The 17611-nt window shown below is 35.0% G+C and overlaps 1 protein-coding gene across 8 annotated transcripts in view; it reads right to left on the bottom strand.

Moving 5' to 3' along the window:
• The window catches only part of ABCD1 (peroxisomal ABC transporter 1), a 74568-nt gene that overhangs the window by 29520 nt on the left and 27437 nt on the right, over positions 1-17611 (bottom strand). For all 8 annotated transcript variants that reach the window (XM_088223119.1, XM_088223121.1, XM_088223122.1 and 5 more), the window contains 4 exons: positions 12759-12956; positions 12145-12599; positions 11651-11786; positions 11492-11570 (listed from right to left, as the gene is read on the bottom strand). In XM_088223119.1, the coding sequence (XP_088079245.1) occupies positions 11492-11570; positions 11651-11786; positions 12145-12599; positions 12759-12956 (868 nt within the window). The remainder of the gene's footprint in view (positions 1-11491; positions 11571-11650; positions 11787-12144; positions 12600-12758; positions 12957-17611) is intronic.

Raw genomic sequence — 17611 nt, 5'->3', positions numbered from 1 at the left:
GAACTTCATAAGACAAAGAAGAAGGCTTCAATTAAAAATACAAAATTAGAACAAAGAACTCAATCTCCTTTTCAAGATGCCATCTACTCCTACAACTATGACCCGCAGATGATATAATACAGATATTGTGTCCCAGGAAATAATTCTGCTAGCACACTGTAAAAACCTAGAAGAAATAATAGAAGTTAGCATCTCACTTTCTCTCAGTCTCTCTCTTTTAATCCATCTGTAACTCTCTCCCCTACCATGCTTTTTCAATCACCTAGGAGATTTCTAATGATGCAAAGGAGATCTTCCAATATTGTTCTAAGGTGAGGGTTAGGATATTTCCATATTTATCGAGAATGAGATTAGGATCATCCCAGAAAGTACTGAAGTCGATGGATGGTAAAGAGTTCTATTAGCCATTGATATGATGTGACTTAAGTGTGGTGGAAAAAGGCTCCTACAAGACCCAGTTGGTCGAAGGATGAGGAACCACAAAAAAATCTTCCGTTGGCATTTGAGACTGCAAAACCAGGATGCAGAGGGAGCATACTTTTGTTGCTTAGTTTGTAATCATTAGTTAGCTTTTTTAGTGTCAGACCACCAGATGATTTTCCAGGGAGCATGGAAACGAAGGAGTTTTATTTTGGCATATTGCAGAAGCAGGTAACAGCTGGCTAGAAGGGGAAGAGGACCGGACCTATGGTATAAAATATCAAAAACTGGAGCATTTTTACCTTGCAACCTGTTAGGTTCGGGTGTCCAGTGAGGCAGAACATGAAGATTCTAAAACGGATATGTTTGAATAATAAGATATATTATGCAGAACTGATAAAGGAAAATACTTGTTTTGGGAAGTTTTAGACTAAAAGGAAGAGGAAAATTAATTTCCTATTCTAGTTTCAAAAAGTTTTATGATAGAGGAAATATAGAAAGGTTTAATTTCTTTTTCCTAAGTATTCTCCTAATTCTTTCTATTTAATTAGATTTTCTATTTTCATGTACTTTTGTCCCTACAAATAGACTATCATATCTTATTTATAAAATAGACTATTCATGATTATTATTTACTATTAAAACATTGCTTTGATTTTATCTAAGATCTCCAAGTTTCGTCCTTAATAAAATTTCAACAAGTTTTGTCTTCAAACTCTCTTTATCCTACATCAGTTGACATCAAAACCTAAAATCGATTCATTGTAGATTTTGTTATTCCTAATTCCTATATAAGTAGAATTCCTGAAATCGATTCAGTTTTTTCTTTAAGTTTTGTTCTTCCATTTATGAATTTTGTCATTCCTAATGGACTCATTAAGTCATCAGCCTTGATTTAAGAAGCACTTATATCTTTTAGTACAATTTCAAGTTCTGCAAGCTTCAATTGTTCTTGTCTAAGAGTACCGCTAGAATAGATAACTCTTCTATAGAGTTCAATAATATAAGAACTCATTAGTTTACCCCCATCTATCTGGATGATCAGCCTCAACTCGGGAGGAAGAACAGGTAAAAGACATAAAACAATCCATTCTGGCTCTATATTTGTTAGGGCATGTTGAATTGTACATCTAATCTATCTCTATATACAAATAGATAGACTTATAAATTGACTAGATTGACATCCGATATCCTTCTATATATAGTGCCTCCAATTTTCTTTTTTGTTTTCTTTTTTATTTGCACTTTTCTTTTTGAACTTATATTGAATTTGAGTGTATCTCACAACACAAAAAAAAATTCGCAGGAGGGGTAATTTACTTTGACATTCTTTCTAATTCAACAATTCAAAACTTGAGATCGAGTTTTCACCAAATGAGATAGAATGATGCAGCACATGAAGATTCTAAAATGTGCATATTTCAATAATAAGAGATATTATGCAGAACAACCAACAAAGAAGAATAAACATTTTAGAAAGTTTTATAGTAAAAAATATAGAAAGATTTAATTTCTTTTCTAGTTTAAAAAAATTTTTAATAAAGGGAAATAGGAATGTTTAATTTCCTTTTTCTAAGAATTCTCCTAGTTATTGCTATTTAGCTTATTTTCTTATTTTCTAGATTTCTATTTTAATTTTATTAGGTGCTTATAGATAAAGTATCTTAGCTTAATTGTAACTAGATCATGCATGATTATAATTCAAATATTGAAATATTACTTTGATAATTGAGATTCAATATCTCCAAGTTTTGTTCTTAATAAAAGTTTCTTAATTTTTGTCTTTAAACTCTCTGTCCCACATCACTCAGCTTCTAGTCAAGCTAGACTTGCAGCCCAAACGCCAGTTTTATCAACTCGCACAAGTTGGAGAAGACCAAAGGAGTATCGTAGGGTTGGGCAACCCAAAAGTCACAACTAAATCCCATCCTATGAGCAAATTAGCATCAGAGAGGAGGATTTTTCGGGCGATGTCAATTCTTCTTCGTCTTCATCCTTTGATAGTGGTTGACATACTTTCTTCCCCAACAGTGTCCACTGTTTCAATGAGTCACGCAATCAGAAACCAAAGTTTGACCTGGACACCCAAACACCTGGTTATTTTACCCCTCTGTTGATCCTGTTAAGTCTCTTGCCCAACCAACTTCTTTGATGTTTAACAATAAATTGAATAATTCTTTGGAATGTACGGGGTCTTAACGACAAGAGCAAGAGAATTGTTGTTAGAAGTTGCCTAAATATCGGAGCTGAACTTGTGTGCCTTTAAGAAATGAAGATTGAAGTAATGGAGGATGTTTCGGTTAGAAGTGTGTTGCAGGGGCATGATATTGGTTGGGTTGCGCTCCTAACCTGGAGCTCTTTTTTATGGAAAAAGAACTTTTTTAGAAAGCAGAAGAAGAAAATATGAAGAGGAGAATAAGATATCCTTCTCAAGATATCAACAAAAAGAAGAAAGAACATTAAGACAATAGAAAGAACAAAATGTATAAGCTGTTAATGAATAAAGATGACAACCTCCAAATTGCTATATCAAGGAAGGATCCATGTGCCTTATATACATTCATCCTCAAAGACTGTCCAATTCCTTTCAAGCCCTAGTGTCCATAGGTTGGAAAAATGGCTCCCCTCTCCTTAATGGTTTCACTTTTTTCCTTCCTAATCGCCCTTTGTGTATGTACAAGAAGCTCTCAACTGTTGAAGGAGTGACCCAATTAGTTCCAAACATGATGTACAATTTTGTACACATCTTCCAAGCTATCTCACAACAGAAAAATAAATGAGATTGAGATTTACCACTTCCAAAGCACATAACATAAACATCCAGAAATACAGCTCAATGAGGACAACGAATTTGTAGCATCTCGCTCGCATTGAGCTTTTGATGCATGGTTCTCCAAGTAAACACATTTACCTTTGATGGAATATGCAGTTTCCAAAACCCTTTAGCAATGTAGGTATGGATCGTCCTGCTATGGTAGGTTATGGATCGTCCTGCTATGGCATCCGCTACATCCCTGCCACTCCCATGTATATTGTTTATCACTTTGAGCCATAAAGAGTTTGGTTCCTGTGGGAAGTGCCAAAGTCATTTTGCTCATAATGATCAATTCTTTGATTTAAATTTCCAATTCCCAACCCCCACCCTGCCCCAACTCACCCATGCCTATGTTTGGACTTGCAACATCCCTCCCATTCCATTAGATGATCCCAGTCTCCATCATCTGCTTCAACCCGTAAAAAATTTCCTTTTTGTCTCTCAATTTCTATCTACTACTCCGCAAGTATGTGGAACAAGGATAAGATGTAAAGTAGTATACTAGACAAATATGTCAAGATCGAGTTCACTCTACCTCCTAAAGAAAACAATTCTCCTTTCCAACTCTCTAATCTCTCGGCCATTTTATCTCCAATCTTTCCAAAAAAGATTACTCCTCTGGTTGGTCCATAGGGGAACTTCCAGATATATCAAAGGTCAAGTAATCCTAGCACGCCTAATTAACTCCCTTAGGCTCACTACAATTTAATCCTCAATATTGATTCATGTTCGACCAATTTTTGCCAAATTGATTTTTAGACTTGAGATATGTTCAAACACTTGAATAAAAGTGTATACATTTTTTTATTGATCTCATCATCTTGCAAGAACAGAATTGTCATCAGCAAATTGTGGGTGTGAAATCTCTATCCTATCTTTTCCCCCACTAAACTGTTCACCCTGCTTAACTTATTTGCCATGTTTGACATCCTACTTAACACATCCACCACCTAAAGAGGAAAGGAGATAAAGGATCCCCCTGCCTCAAGCATCTTTAATAGCGGAAACTACTCTCGAGATTTTCCATCGACAATTATGGCAAAAGAGACTGAAGATAAGCAACCCTGAATTCACCTTCTCCACCTCAACATAAATTCCTTACGCTCCATCACCCGTTCTAAAAAGCTCCATGAACCCTATCATAGTCTTTTTCAAAATCCAATTTAAGAACTAAGCATTTTCCCTTAAACCTACAAATACAGTCCACAACCTTGTTCTTGACTCGGGATTCATCAAGGGTTCATCTATCCCCCATGAAGGCATTCTAGTTTAGTGAAATTGTGTCAGCAAAAGCATTAGAAATTCTTAAATAAAGGACCTCAGTGATGATTTTGTTGAGAATAATTGAGATTTTTTTTTATTGAATAACAAGACCCTATATATAACAATTTTCTAGTGCAAGAAATAAACAAAAATTAATTACATATTAAGTATTTTACTATAATGCCTTCTAACCTAATTCTCCTAAATTATTTATATATAAAATACACTCTTCAATGCTCCCACTCAAATTGGAAAATAGATATTATTCATCCCCAGCTTGCCAATAATAATCTAGGATAATGGATTGCTCATACTTCTAGTCAACATGTTTGCAAGATGTGAGCTAGTAGGCATGTATTGACCACATCTTAAACCACTGTCTCACTTCTCTTTAATGAAGTGTCTATCGAGCTCAATATGTTTACTTTTATCTTATTGTACCAAGTTGCAAGCAATGCTTATAGTCAATTTTTTTTGTTATAGTACAAGTACGATGAGCCATCTCTGGAGCCATCTCACTGAATTTTTTGATCCTCCAGAATTTTCTTTAATCATAATAACTCACATACCTCTTAAGTTATTACTCAAAATTCTAACTTTGACTAGACCTTGCAACTATATTTTAGTTCTTACTCCTCCAAGTAACGAAGCTACCTCAAAAAAAAGTGCAGTAACTTGTGGCAGAACCTACATAATCTACATCAATATAGACTTTTAGAAGCATCCTGTCATTCTTTCTGAACATGATACTCTTCCCGAGTGTCTTCTTAGATAATATAGCACTTTATAAGTTGTCGTAAGTATACCTCTTTAAGGTTGTGTATGAACTGATTTATAATACTCACTGCATAAACAATATTTGGTCTTGTGTAGGATAATTAATTACATTCCTTTTTCAACCAATATTTGATCCAAATTTTTATTCACCGACGTACCATCTTCTGCTAGTTCCAATTTATGATTGGGATAGATAAGAATACTAGTTGGTTTAGAAACTAACTTGTCAGTATCTTGATGTATTTCTGCTGGGAGATGAAGACTTTCATGATTTTGAGTGTGCGACTTCAATTTCAATGAAGTACTTCAACTTTACTAATCTTTTGATCTCAAACTCTTTTTGTCAGTCATTGTTTGACTATCAGTGTTTCTTTTTCATTATTCCTTGTTACAATGATATCGTCCGTATATATTAGAAAAGTTGTAACTCCCCTGACTCTGAGTACTTGATAAACAAAGTGTGTTTTCCCAAACTTATCATTACCCTTGCAATTCGGTCGAACCATGTTCTAGGTGATTGCTCAAATTCGTGAGAGCGTCTTCTTTAGTTTATATACTTTATTTAATTATGCTCCTCTAACACATCCTAGTGGTATTTTTATATAAATTTCTTCTTGTAAACCTCCATGTAGGAAGTCATTCTTTACATCAAATTGATGTAATTGCCAATCAAATTGAGTAACTAGCAATAACAAGATTTGTATTGTATTCATCTTAGCAATTGGTGTAAATGTCTCTTGAAAATATATCCCAAAGGTCAGAGTATAGTCTTTATCTACCAGTTTTTCTTTAGACCTCTAAATCGTTCCATTAAACTTGCACTTTATTGTGAACATTCACTTGCATCTCACAAGTTTCTTCCCTTTGGACAAGTCCACCATTTCTCATATTTGATTCTTCTGTAAAGCCTACATTTCAACTTTCGTACCATTGCTCCACTCTTTATTGGTTAAAACCTCATATATTGTATTTAAATTCGTCATAAAGTTTTGATGAGATGGAGAATACTTTTCAAAGGATATAAAATTCGAGATCAGGTAGAGTGAATGCTTAGTGCATTCTCTCGTTCCTTTTCTAAGTCCAATAACTAAATTTATACCAGTGGGTAAAGAGTTCTCAAAGCTTATCTCATTTTTATCACCTGACTTGGATTTATGAACTTACTTTGCATTAGGATCCGAGTTTTCTTTTCTTGAGTATACCTGAGAATACTATGGGTCTTATATGGTTGAGGATTCTGGTTCATTTTGTAGGTTTTGGTTTTCTGATAGTATATGTTCATATGTATCTTGTGGTAGTTTTTGGTTTTGTAATGGTGTATGAGAGGATACAATACTTAGAGATAGGGAAAAATGACGCCTCCTTATCTTCCAATATATTCTCCCCCTGAAGATTAGGTTTATCAAAGAATGACTCAGTTTCTAAAAATGTAACATTAGCGAGTACATAAAATTTTTAAGTGGAAAGGTGGTAACAAATTTGATGGTCCTACGATCAAATTCCCCTTGTTGAGATTAATGTGTGTGAAAATAAGCAACACAAACGAAAACTCGATGGATAAGATTATCGGCAACATGGGCTTCTAAAATAAAAAAAAAAAGTAGCTAGAACTTTTATAAAACTACGAAAGTCTAGTACCCGAGATAATAATCTGTTGATAAGATAGAGTGTGATCAAAATGGCTGTCCCCTAGAGTGTTCGCATACCTGGTTCTGAAACATGAAAGCATGGATAATGGTAAATAGGTGATTGTTTTTTCATTCTACCACTCTATTTTGCTATGGGGTGTAAATACAGGAAGACTCATGTTTCCTCACTATAAAAAAATGAGGATATTGTTTAATTATGTTGTGAAAACAATTGGGAATAAATCTCATATTTTGATTTTAACAAGAAAAGCCAAGTTACTATGATTCAATCACTTATAGAATAAACAAACCATTGGATCCCAGAAATATTAAGGACATTTAAAAATACTCAAATATCAATATCAGCCAAATTAATTGCTTCTTTATTACTAGGACAGAAAAAATTACATGTTTACGTTTTGTCAATTCACATATACCATAGTGTAAATTTCCATTATTAGTCCAAAACAAAGAAGGAAACATAACCTTTCGGGTGGAGAATAAAGGGTCATCTAACCTTTACTATAGAGTCATATCTTATCTAGGGTGTTAGTTGAAAATGAGTCTATGGTGTCTCAAGTATATTCAAGATGTATAGTCAATTTTAAACCTTAGTACGTCTAAGCATCCTTTCTGAGTTCTGGTCATGAAATTGGTGCATAATTTATGGACATACAATACATCATAAGTGTAAAGTGAGGCTAAACTTTATGGTTCCAACTCCTGCCACTATAGTTAGTGAACCATTGACAATAATGGTTTTCTTATTATCAGGGCATAAGATGTAGGTGCTTAAAAATTGAGTAGAGTTGATTATGTGGTCTGTGTCTCTTGATTCCACAATCAATGATAACACAAAAAGCTTATATTGAGGGATTTAAACCATAGAGATAGAAAACATAATTGAAGAGGCCAAGTGACCGGTACCTTGCGATGTAACCTCTTTCATGATTTAACGTTCTTAGGGAATTGAGACCTATTAAATAGAGCAAAATTAGGGATTACCAAGTTGGAACAGAACTTCCTTGCCCGTGGAGGAGCAGGTGCAGCCATGGGCTATGCGCAGAACATACACGACTACTGACATTGTGCGGCAGTCGGTTGCGCGCAGAAGGGGCTAGTGGTTCTCTCTGCTTGCAGCTACAGAAGGTGACCACTAAAGCTACGCAGAGTAGAAACAGGGCAAGACCAGGGGTTGTGCACGAGAAGCAGAGCACATGAAACAAGCAGAAAAAGAGTGCTGCAAGGCAGAACAAAGCAAAAACAGAGCGATGTGGTTGGCTGCTATAGGGGTGAAAACAAAGGCAAAACAGAGTTTATGCGACTAAAACGGGCCACGCTGGAACAGGCTGTTTTCCAGCGTGGCAGGGCTATTTCTCGTGGCAGCATGGGCGTTTTCGGCTATGAAAGCTGCTTTGAGTTTATGAAGGCCGACTATTAATGCCAAATGAGGATTTAGCTTTTTTTTTTAATTTTGTTCCAGCAGTATAGGCCAGTTTAGTGTTTCTAAAAAAGTTAGGATATTTTTCTTGTATCTCTGTTACCATGCTGAGAATAGTTGAGCTTGTTTTTAATTAAATAATAAGGTCTTACGTATACAAACTTTTTAGTGTAAGAAAGGAAACCAACAATTGATTAGATAGGACATATTTTAGTACAATGCCATTTAATCTAATTCTACTAAGATAATAACATATAAAATATACTCTTCGGATCATATAGACACTTGTCACTAAACCGATTAGGTGATAGTCAAAAGCCTTCACAAACTTATCCTTTTTGGCACTAAGTGATGAATATAGCATTCACGCTCTCAGGTATGGTTCCATTCAAATAGAATTCTTAAAAGCTTTAGATAAATTTGTTTTTACCATGTCTCAACATCTCTTGAAGAACTCTATCATAACCATCTGTGTTAGGCATTTTTTCACTTCCTAAATCCCATGTCGCCCTCCTTGTTTCCTCTTCCTCAAATGGCCTTTCCAACCAATTCATCTATTCAACCTAATTGACACCAAATCATACGCTAAACAAAAAGCCTATGGTTCACATCTTTCATTAACAGAAAAGTACTAAGGTATCTCACTTCCTATTATCTTAATTCACCTTTCTACTCTCCCATTATCAATTTCCAATTCTTTGATCATGCTCTTCCTTCTACGTTCATCGACCACCCTATGGTATAGAGGCGTGTAAGCATCCCCATTTTTTGCCCATTTAGTCTTTAACTTTTTGTCTTTAACTTCACTCGTCCTTCACCATCACTTCCTCAAACTCATTTTATAGGGCTATTAAATTCTCCTTCTCATTCTCAAAAAGGTTTCTCATGGCCGCAAGTTTACCTAAATGCTTCTTCTGTCCTCAAATTTCTAGTTTTCTCAAACTCACGTTCCCGTACTCTTTATTTTATGATTTCAATTTCCTCTTCAAGTATTTCAATCCCTCATAAATCAGTGACCCTCCAATCCAAATTCATTGCCTTCCTACCTGACCATTCTCTCATTTTCTTATTAAATTTCAAGTGTCGAGACATATGCTCTTAAATCGGAAAGGGGAAAGTCCCCACATAATGAGCATGGATTCAAGCACAATACGGAACGAATGTGATACAGGCGCTGGAGTCTTCCTACCTTGGAGCTTCAAAGAACATTCTAATTTTGTGGAATGTCAGGAACGTCAATCCTCTTAATTCTGTGAGGGGTTGGTCTCCATCTACTTTGAATTTGTAAGAGTTAACTCGATTGAGTCTTCTCGAGAGTGTATGGTAAGGATGAAGCGCAGACAAGCAGTTCTTATGGGATTGATTTGGAGCAAACCAAGTTGAAGTAGAATATCCCTAGGGTTGTTGGAAGGGTCCTAATTAAAATTGCATTACTTGTGTTTTTCATTATCTCAAATCTAGTATTAGGGTGTACCTCATATGCATCTTGCCTAACATTAAATTCAGTATTAATCACCATTTAGGAGGTTGAATTTTTCTTGAACAAGTATCATATTAGTCTCTTTGAGGTGGGAGTGGATCCAGGTAAGTTGACTAGTCAACTCGTGACTAGGCATGCATGTGGTGCACATATCAACTTTCATTCATCGAACAACAGCAAGCTTATGTCAGTCAACTCAACTAGAGATGGGGGTCACATAGTTTGGTATAAGATGCAAGTGTATGGAAGTACAGAATTGAGAGCGGCAGTACTGAAAGAACTTGTAGTGAATGGCATGTTTCCTGGTGGAGTTTTGCGAATAGGACTTCAAGGGTCTGCTAATTGATGAGCTTTGACTCTAGTAGGGGGCCATCTCGCTCACTACTCAGTGATGACTGGGGAACTAATTGTCAGGTGGTTTATGGTCATATCGTTTTGCAATTTTTTCAGACATGTTCAGCACTGTTTGAATATAGAGCTTTGAAATTTCAGGTATAAAATTTTTTTAACTCTAATACCAACCAATGTAAACAAAGTTGGGTTAGTTTTGCTAATCAGAAATTTATGGATTAAAAAACTTAGATGTCATACCTAAAGTTTCTTAGACATCACACACAAAAAATCCTAAACATCACGTTAAGGATTTGGTTGCACCAGAGGACCAAAAAATTGAGAAACTCTCATATTATTTTATTAAATAACTAAATTCTATCTAAAAAAGTGGAAATACAAAAATACTTACAATTCTTCCTAAGTAACTTTCATTAAGTAGACTGAATTAAGAAATACTAATACTAACAGAATTAGGGAACTTATAGTACTATACAAGTGGAAAAAACTAAATACTAATAAAAAGAATATTCTAAAGTTACCAAAACAATAATACACTCCTAAAAAGTATAGTTGTATTTAGTTGAATTTTGATTGTGAATTATTTATACAATCTAAAGCTAATATATTCTATTATGTCAACTCACTAGCACCCACCACTAGCTTAGAACATGATAGGAGTTTGGCTATCATAAGGAAAAAGTTGGTACATTTATGCCCTTTCCTTGACGGGAGTGATCCTCGAAGGCTGCCTTTGATTGATTTCAACCAAGCCTTCCTTTCTATCCAGAGCAACAACAGATGCCAATAACTTGTCCTTCTTGGAAGCAACACTAGCGAAAACCTCCATACTCCACTAATTCACCCGCATCCTCACATGCACAAATCCGTAATTGGCATGAACAACCGGTCTATGCTCAAACCACCAAGAACACACTTAACTCCCAAAAGTCATCCGCTTTCCACCACATATTCTCAAAATGGAAAGAGGCAAGGCAAATTGATGGTGAATTAAAATTACATGCTATTGGAACATTAGCTCAACCCACTCACCACATGTTGGTAAATGCTTCTTTTAGACCAAATATAATAAAAGGAAATAGAGACAAGACCATAATGCAGCCAAGTAAAACTTGATATTTCTTAGGTACTAATCCACATTGACAAAGGACTAACATGCAGACAACTTTGGTTCATCGAAGATACAACTATATTTTGTTTGACAAAAAATGGGAGCTAACTAGGAAGGTTGTGACCAAGACAAAGAAACAAAAATAAGAGTACTAAAAAAAATGGTCCAAATAAGAAATTAAAACATGCTTTAAATTGAAAATCACCAGTAATCAAAAGATTAGATCCTGGTTCAACCCGAAGAGTCAGATCCTCCACCAAAACATTACCAGTTGGAGTAACAACCTGGAAAGTGTATCAGACCATAAGAATTATGTAAGGGAATTATTTCAATACCATTTACTAATTCAGGGAATTTCAAGTACCTTAACACCAGAAAATTCAATGTGGTTAGCTTCACTAAAGCAATTCCTATTTCCATTTCTTTGAAGAGAAGATTTATCATCAGCACTTAGCTCTCTTGATACGACAACTAACTCATAAATGCGGTCAGCATAACCACTGTAAACAAAGTGAAAATCATACAACATAGAAATAAGAAGAACATATGTACAAGACATAATAGAGATTTCATATATGAAAAAAGCTTAAATACAACGAGCTCTCTCAAATGCAGAAAGATACACCATTTGATTTAGAATTATGTTTGTTTCTTTATCTGCCTCCATTCATTTTCCCATTAACTCTGCTGACTTTTAATGACTTAAGTAGAAAGTGAATACCTTCTACAGGATTGGATTAAAAGGAAAAGACCATTAATATATGGAATATAAGCAGATATTTTCTTGAATTTACTTTATAGAAGTAAAACAAAATTCCTCAATTCCGCATAAAGTCACAAACAACCTACTAGCATTACCTGAGCCGATTTAGCCGTCTTGAACTAATAGAGAGAGTACCCAGCGACTGAAACAGTGAAATTATGACACTAGTGTGATATCTCAGATTGCTTAACATCTCTGCACGTCCTAAAGTTGAAGTGTCAGGTCTAAGATGCCCAGCAAAGAAGGGCTCAATGATCAAAATAACAGCAACAGTAGCACCAAGATATTTCAATAAGAAATCTTGGATCATGCCAAACCACCAATGATCATGAAGAACCACACTCAAGTGTTTAATCAAAGCTTTAAATTTTTGTTGAATGTGAGACTCTTCTCTATTTTCTCCACCATAAAATGCAATACTTTCCGCGTGTGTCCTTAACCGTGAATGAAGTTGTCTATATTCCCCTTCCAATTGTTGTTCTTTGGATGTCAATTTCCCAAAAGCAGGAGAAAAGTTTCTTATCGCAGTCCCTGCTCCCAGTACATAAGCCTATAAAATAACAGACATGGTGAATGGCTAATTGCAGCAGTTCTACTAGCTATCAGCATTCAGCAGCTCTTTGGGAAATTAATTGCACAGCACTTCCAAAAATCTAAAATAATAATAAAAAATAATTTTCAAACATGCAATATTAAACAGGAAAATTACCAATATCCAGAAGACATATTTTGGACTGGCATAAGAACATAGGCGCCAAGTATAAAGTAGACCATCAATAACTGCCGTCAAATCGTCCTGTACAAGCTCACTCAATTCTGAACAGAATCGTGGAACATCACTTGCAATTCGTTGCTCAGGATTAGTAATTCGGCCATCAACATGTGATATCTTGTAATATGCCATGTTCTACAACCCAAAAAGAGATTGATAAATCAGTGAGAGATAAAAGATGTAAAGACTGCTTAAATCTCCATGCTACATTTATCAGGCAAGCCCAGAAAAAAATACATATTAAGCGGTTAACTTTGTCAATAAAGAGAGGAACATTCACTTCCATTAGAAAATATGTTAAGTATTTGCACTGCAAAAATCTATTTTTCACCCTCATCTTCCAGTATCAAATGATACTTGCGATGCACTATGAAAGCATTACTGCATACACCTTAACATTTGCATAATTCTTAGACTTAATGTCTATCAAAGAGAGAAACCAAAATGTCTTCCTACATTTCCAGTAAAGCCAAAGACAATCCTAACTCCTCGCTAGACTCAGTCAAATAGTCTGCCAAATTGTTTATTCTTTGTAATTGTTGCAGGATCTTCTTTATCCTTTACCTTGATTGGTTCATTTCCAGAGAGGTTTTCGCCACATCCTTCTTTTTTTTTTTTTTTGTGATAAAGAAAATAATTTAAGATAAGGAGGAAACATTACAAAAAGGACAGCAGATAAGATATCCAGCTGAAATAAAAGGAAAACAAAAAATACAAAAAGAAAGCAACAAAAAGAGAACAAATCATATGACCAAAGCATCCAGCTCCTATGCAGGAAGGTGAGGGAGATCTTGGAGTATTTTCCTTGAGGCTTGGCCCAAAGGGAAGCTAGAAATGTAATCTTCTCAGATGAGGTTGTCCTACAAAGAACGGTCTTCAAATATCCACTGATTTCTTTCAATCAAACAGTCCGAAGACCAGGAAATAATGCTCTCTGCCACAATGATCTGCCCTTTAACCTCAATCCCAAAGCCACCCAAAGTTGTGTTGATGAAACAATCCAGAAGAGTAACTCATACTAGGTTAAAAGCATCAAAAAGCCTGACTCATAATTTCCGTGCCACTTGACAACGTAAAAAGAGATGAAATGTGTTTCCCCGACCTTATGGCATATAACACATAAATCATGAGACAAAACTTGGTTAGGCCAACGAATTTGCAGCAACTCATTAGTGTTAAGCCAATAAAGAGTAACAGTCCACACGAATTTGCCAGAATGCCTTGGTAAAGGTACTGTGGTAACAATCAGGATTTTTTATTATATAATCAGAAAACGATTTACAGATATATGTACCCGATGAGAGTAGGGTCCATATCCTGCAATAAGGCTGCTGGAAAGGTTGAAACCGACTGCAACAAGCGTAACATGGTAAGGAGCTTAACAGTTTCCCTATCATTCAAGCTACGAGAAAAGTGAAAATTTCAAGTCAGAGACCGTTAGAAAGGCAAAAGAACTGGTCAATAGAACTATTATTATGGTAAGATATGCAGAAGAGATGTGGGTATTGAATATCCAAGGGTCGGTCCCCCCTTCAAAGATCCTCCCAAAAAAGGACCTTGGAACTGTCCCCTGCTGTATACCTGTACGACACTTATAGATATTAACCAAGCTTGAAATAACCTTCTATGGAATTTTATGGCTGGTAGATCTTTGGCTAGCATCCCAGCCATTTCCCTAACTCCAGTGAACACTTTTGATCATTTTGTCACAAAGAATTAAGTTCCAGCCACATTCTGTCCTACTGAATACCCCTCTCTCTAAAAATGAGCCAACTGAATTTTATGTATGTTAAAATATTATAAAATATTCTTTGTACATAATAATATAATTAATTTTTCAAATATATTAACCATAATTAGAAGCAAAATTAATAGGATAATTTATATTGGATACCATATATGAATCTGTCTATATATATATATCCCTACTCCTAGTTGAATAATATACAAGAAATATTCAATATTTATTTTCTTAACTCTTTACATGGCATCAGAGATAGAGTTAGAGTTTTAAAGGTCATATTAGATTAAACTAACAGACGGGTTGAACAACCCATTTCCGACACCGAAGGAAGTCGACCTCCAACCTTCGACCAATTTAGAGTGCGGCCGGCACGGTGGTGTACGCAGAAAAAGCGAATGAAGCTGTTTTTTGCGAGCATCTGGTTCTGCGTGCATCAAGTGTGCTAGAGGAAGTTGTTTTGCATGCATGTCGGGTTCCACACGAAGAGAAGTCGAAGAGAAGCTCGGTTGACCAATTCTGAGCGTGAAACAAGAAGGCTGGAGCGGAAAAGAGCCGAAGCGGAGCAGATCATGCGACAGCAAGCGATTTTCTGTTCTTCGGCGCGATTTAAGGCAATTTTGTGAGCTACATTCCGGATTTGGATGCACATTTGAGTTCTGCGGTATTACCGGCCAAAAGGAAGTTATTTGATGGTTTCCGGCAGGTTTCCAGTGGTGGTGCATGGCTTTCTAGTAGCGACACGTACGGCAGCGCTCGATCTCCGGTCGTGGCAGCGAGGTTCTGATAGGTCTGTTGGTAACCGTGCGTGAAAAAATATTCTATTTTCTCAAAATTTCTAATTTATTTGCAGTTACTTCCGTATATCTCTTACTGTTGTATTTTAGGTATTCTAGGTGACATTTTTATGATTTCTGAATTAATATGGATGATAGAAATTTCTCTGCAAGTGAAATAATCTCAGCCATGTCAAAAACCACTGAATATAAATTGAATGACACTAATTATCTGAAGTGAAGCACGACTATTAGGGTTTATCTACGCAATATTGACAAGGACGATTATTTGATTCAAAACTCTCTCACTGATGGAACTAAACAAGTTTGGCTAAGAGATGATGCACAGTTGTTTCTACATATTATAAATTCAATTATTAGTGAGATAATTGGCTAAATTAATCACTATGAGTTTGTTAAAAAACTAATGGATTACTTAGAATTTCTGCATTCAAGCAAATGAAACATGTCCCGCATGTATGATGTTTGTAAGGTCTTCTACCATACTGAAAAGAAAGTCAAATCTCTCACGGTCTACTTTATGTAATTCAAAAATATATATAAAGAGTTTGATATACTTTTGTCGTTCAGTGCTGACATCAAGGTACAAAAAATCCAGAAAGAGCAGATGGTCATAATGAGTTTCTTGGCTAGTCTTCCATGTAAATTTGAGATTTCCAAATCACTTCTTTTATCTGGTCCCGAGATCACATCTATTCAGAAAGTTTTCAATAGGGTGTTATGCACAGAGACTACTATACCCAATCAGTCCACCAACATTCTTGTTGCCAAATGAGGAAGAAGAAATAATAACAGGGAAGGAAACAAAACAGTAGATTGTCGAAACAATAATTTAAGTAATATTGTCAGCTACTACTATCATTAGCAAAGACATATAAAGCGGCAATATAAGAAATTACAAAATCGGAATCAGAGAACATAAACTGCTAATATTACTATTATTGCTACTGTTAGCTCTTCCTTTGAGAAAATTATTATGGTTTCAGGCAATGAGTACGAAAGATTCTCTCAATTTCAAGAGTCTTTGAAGGAATACACATCTTTCTGGTGAATCATATAAAAGATATTGTATCTCCTTCTCAAACAAATGGATGATTGATTCTGATACTACAGATCACATGACAGGTAAATCTATCTTCTTTAATTTTCGATCACACAAAGTATCTTCTCCTATAACTATTGTTGATAGATCAACCTATAATATTGATGGTTTTGGCTCCTTCCATTACCTTTACATATGTATTAAGTTTATCTAAACTTACTTTCAGTTTGATTTTTGTAAGTAAACTTATCAAATATCTTAATTATTGTATCTCATTTTTTCCTGATCATTGCCTGTTTCAGGATCTTATGATGAAATAAATTATCAATAAAGGACATGTATCAAAAAATTTCTATATTTTTGATAGTTTGATGTCTCGATCAGTTGTCTACTCCAGTGTCGTCTCTCCATTTGAAACACACTATCAATTGGGATATTCATCTCTCATTGTGTTGAAAAAGTTATGTCATCAATTTCATGATATATTTTCATTAAATTGTGAGTCATGTCAATTTGCATAACATCACCATAAGTCGTCAAGTTCAAAAATTAATAAACGAGTTAACTCTGTTTTTGAATCAGTTCATTCTAATATTGGAGTCCATATCCTGTTATGTCTAAAACAAAATTTAAGTATTTTGTTTCTTTTGTGAATGATTTTTCTCAAATGACTTGAATGTACTTTATATAAAATCGTTATGAAGTATTTGCTCGTTTTTGTACTTTTTATGCAAAATCAAAAACCAATTTAATGTTCCTGTGCATATGTTAAAACGTGATAATTTCAACTAATATATGTTAGATTTATTTCAGAATTATATGACTCAACAAGGGATTCTTTATCAATCTTCTTGTATTGATACATCATCTCAAAACGTGGTTGCTGAGAGAAACAACAGACATTTACTTGAAACTGCTTGAGCCTTTTTGTTCAGACACAGGTCCCTAAACAATTCTAGGCCGTTGTTGTATCCACTATTTGTTTCTTAATTAATCATTTACCATCTATAGTATTTGAATGTGATATTCCTTACAGTATTTTTTTTCTAAATAAGTCATTATTTTCAGTACAGTCACGGGTATTCAGTAGCACTTGCTATATTCGAGATGTGCGACCTATTATTACTAAGTTAAATTCAAAAGACTTGAAGTGTGTATTTTTGGCTCGCTTGCAAAAAGGATATCGGCATTACTTTTAAAATCTAAATAA

The sequence above is a fragment of the Carica papaya genome, chromosome 6, assembly GCF_054855325.1.
Source record: "Carica papaya isolate Zhongbai chromosome 6, ASM5485532v1, whole genome shotgun sequence".
Lineage (NCBI taxonomy): Eukaryota > Viridiplantae > Streptophyta > Magnoliopsida > Brassicales > Caricaceae > Carica > Carica papaya.
This window is presented reverse-complemented; position numbering and strand designations above follow the sequence as displayed.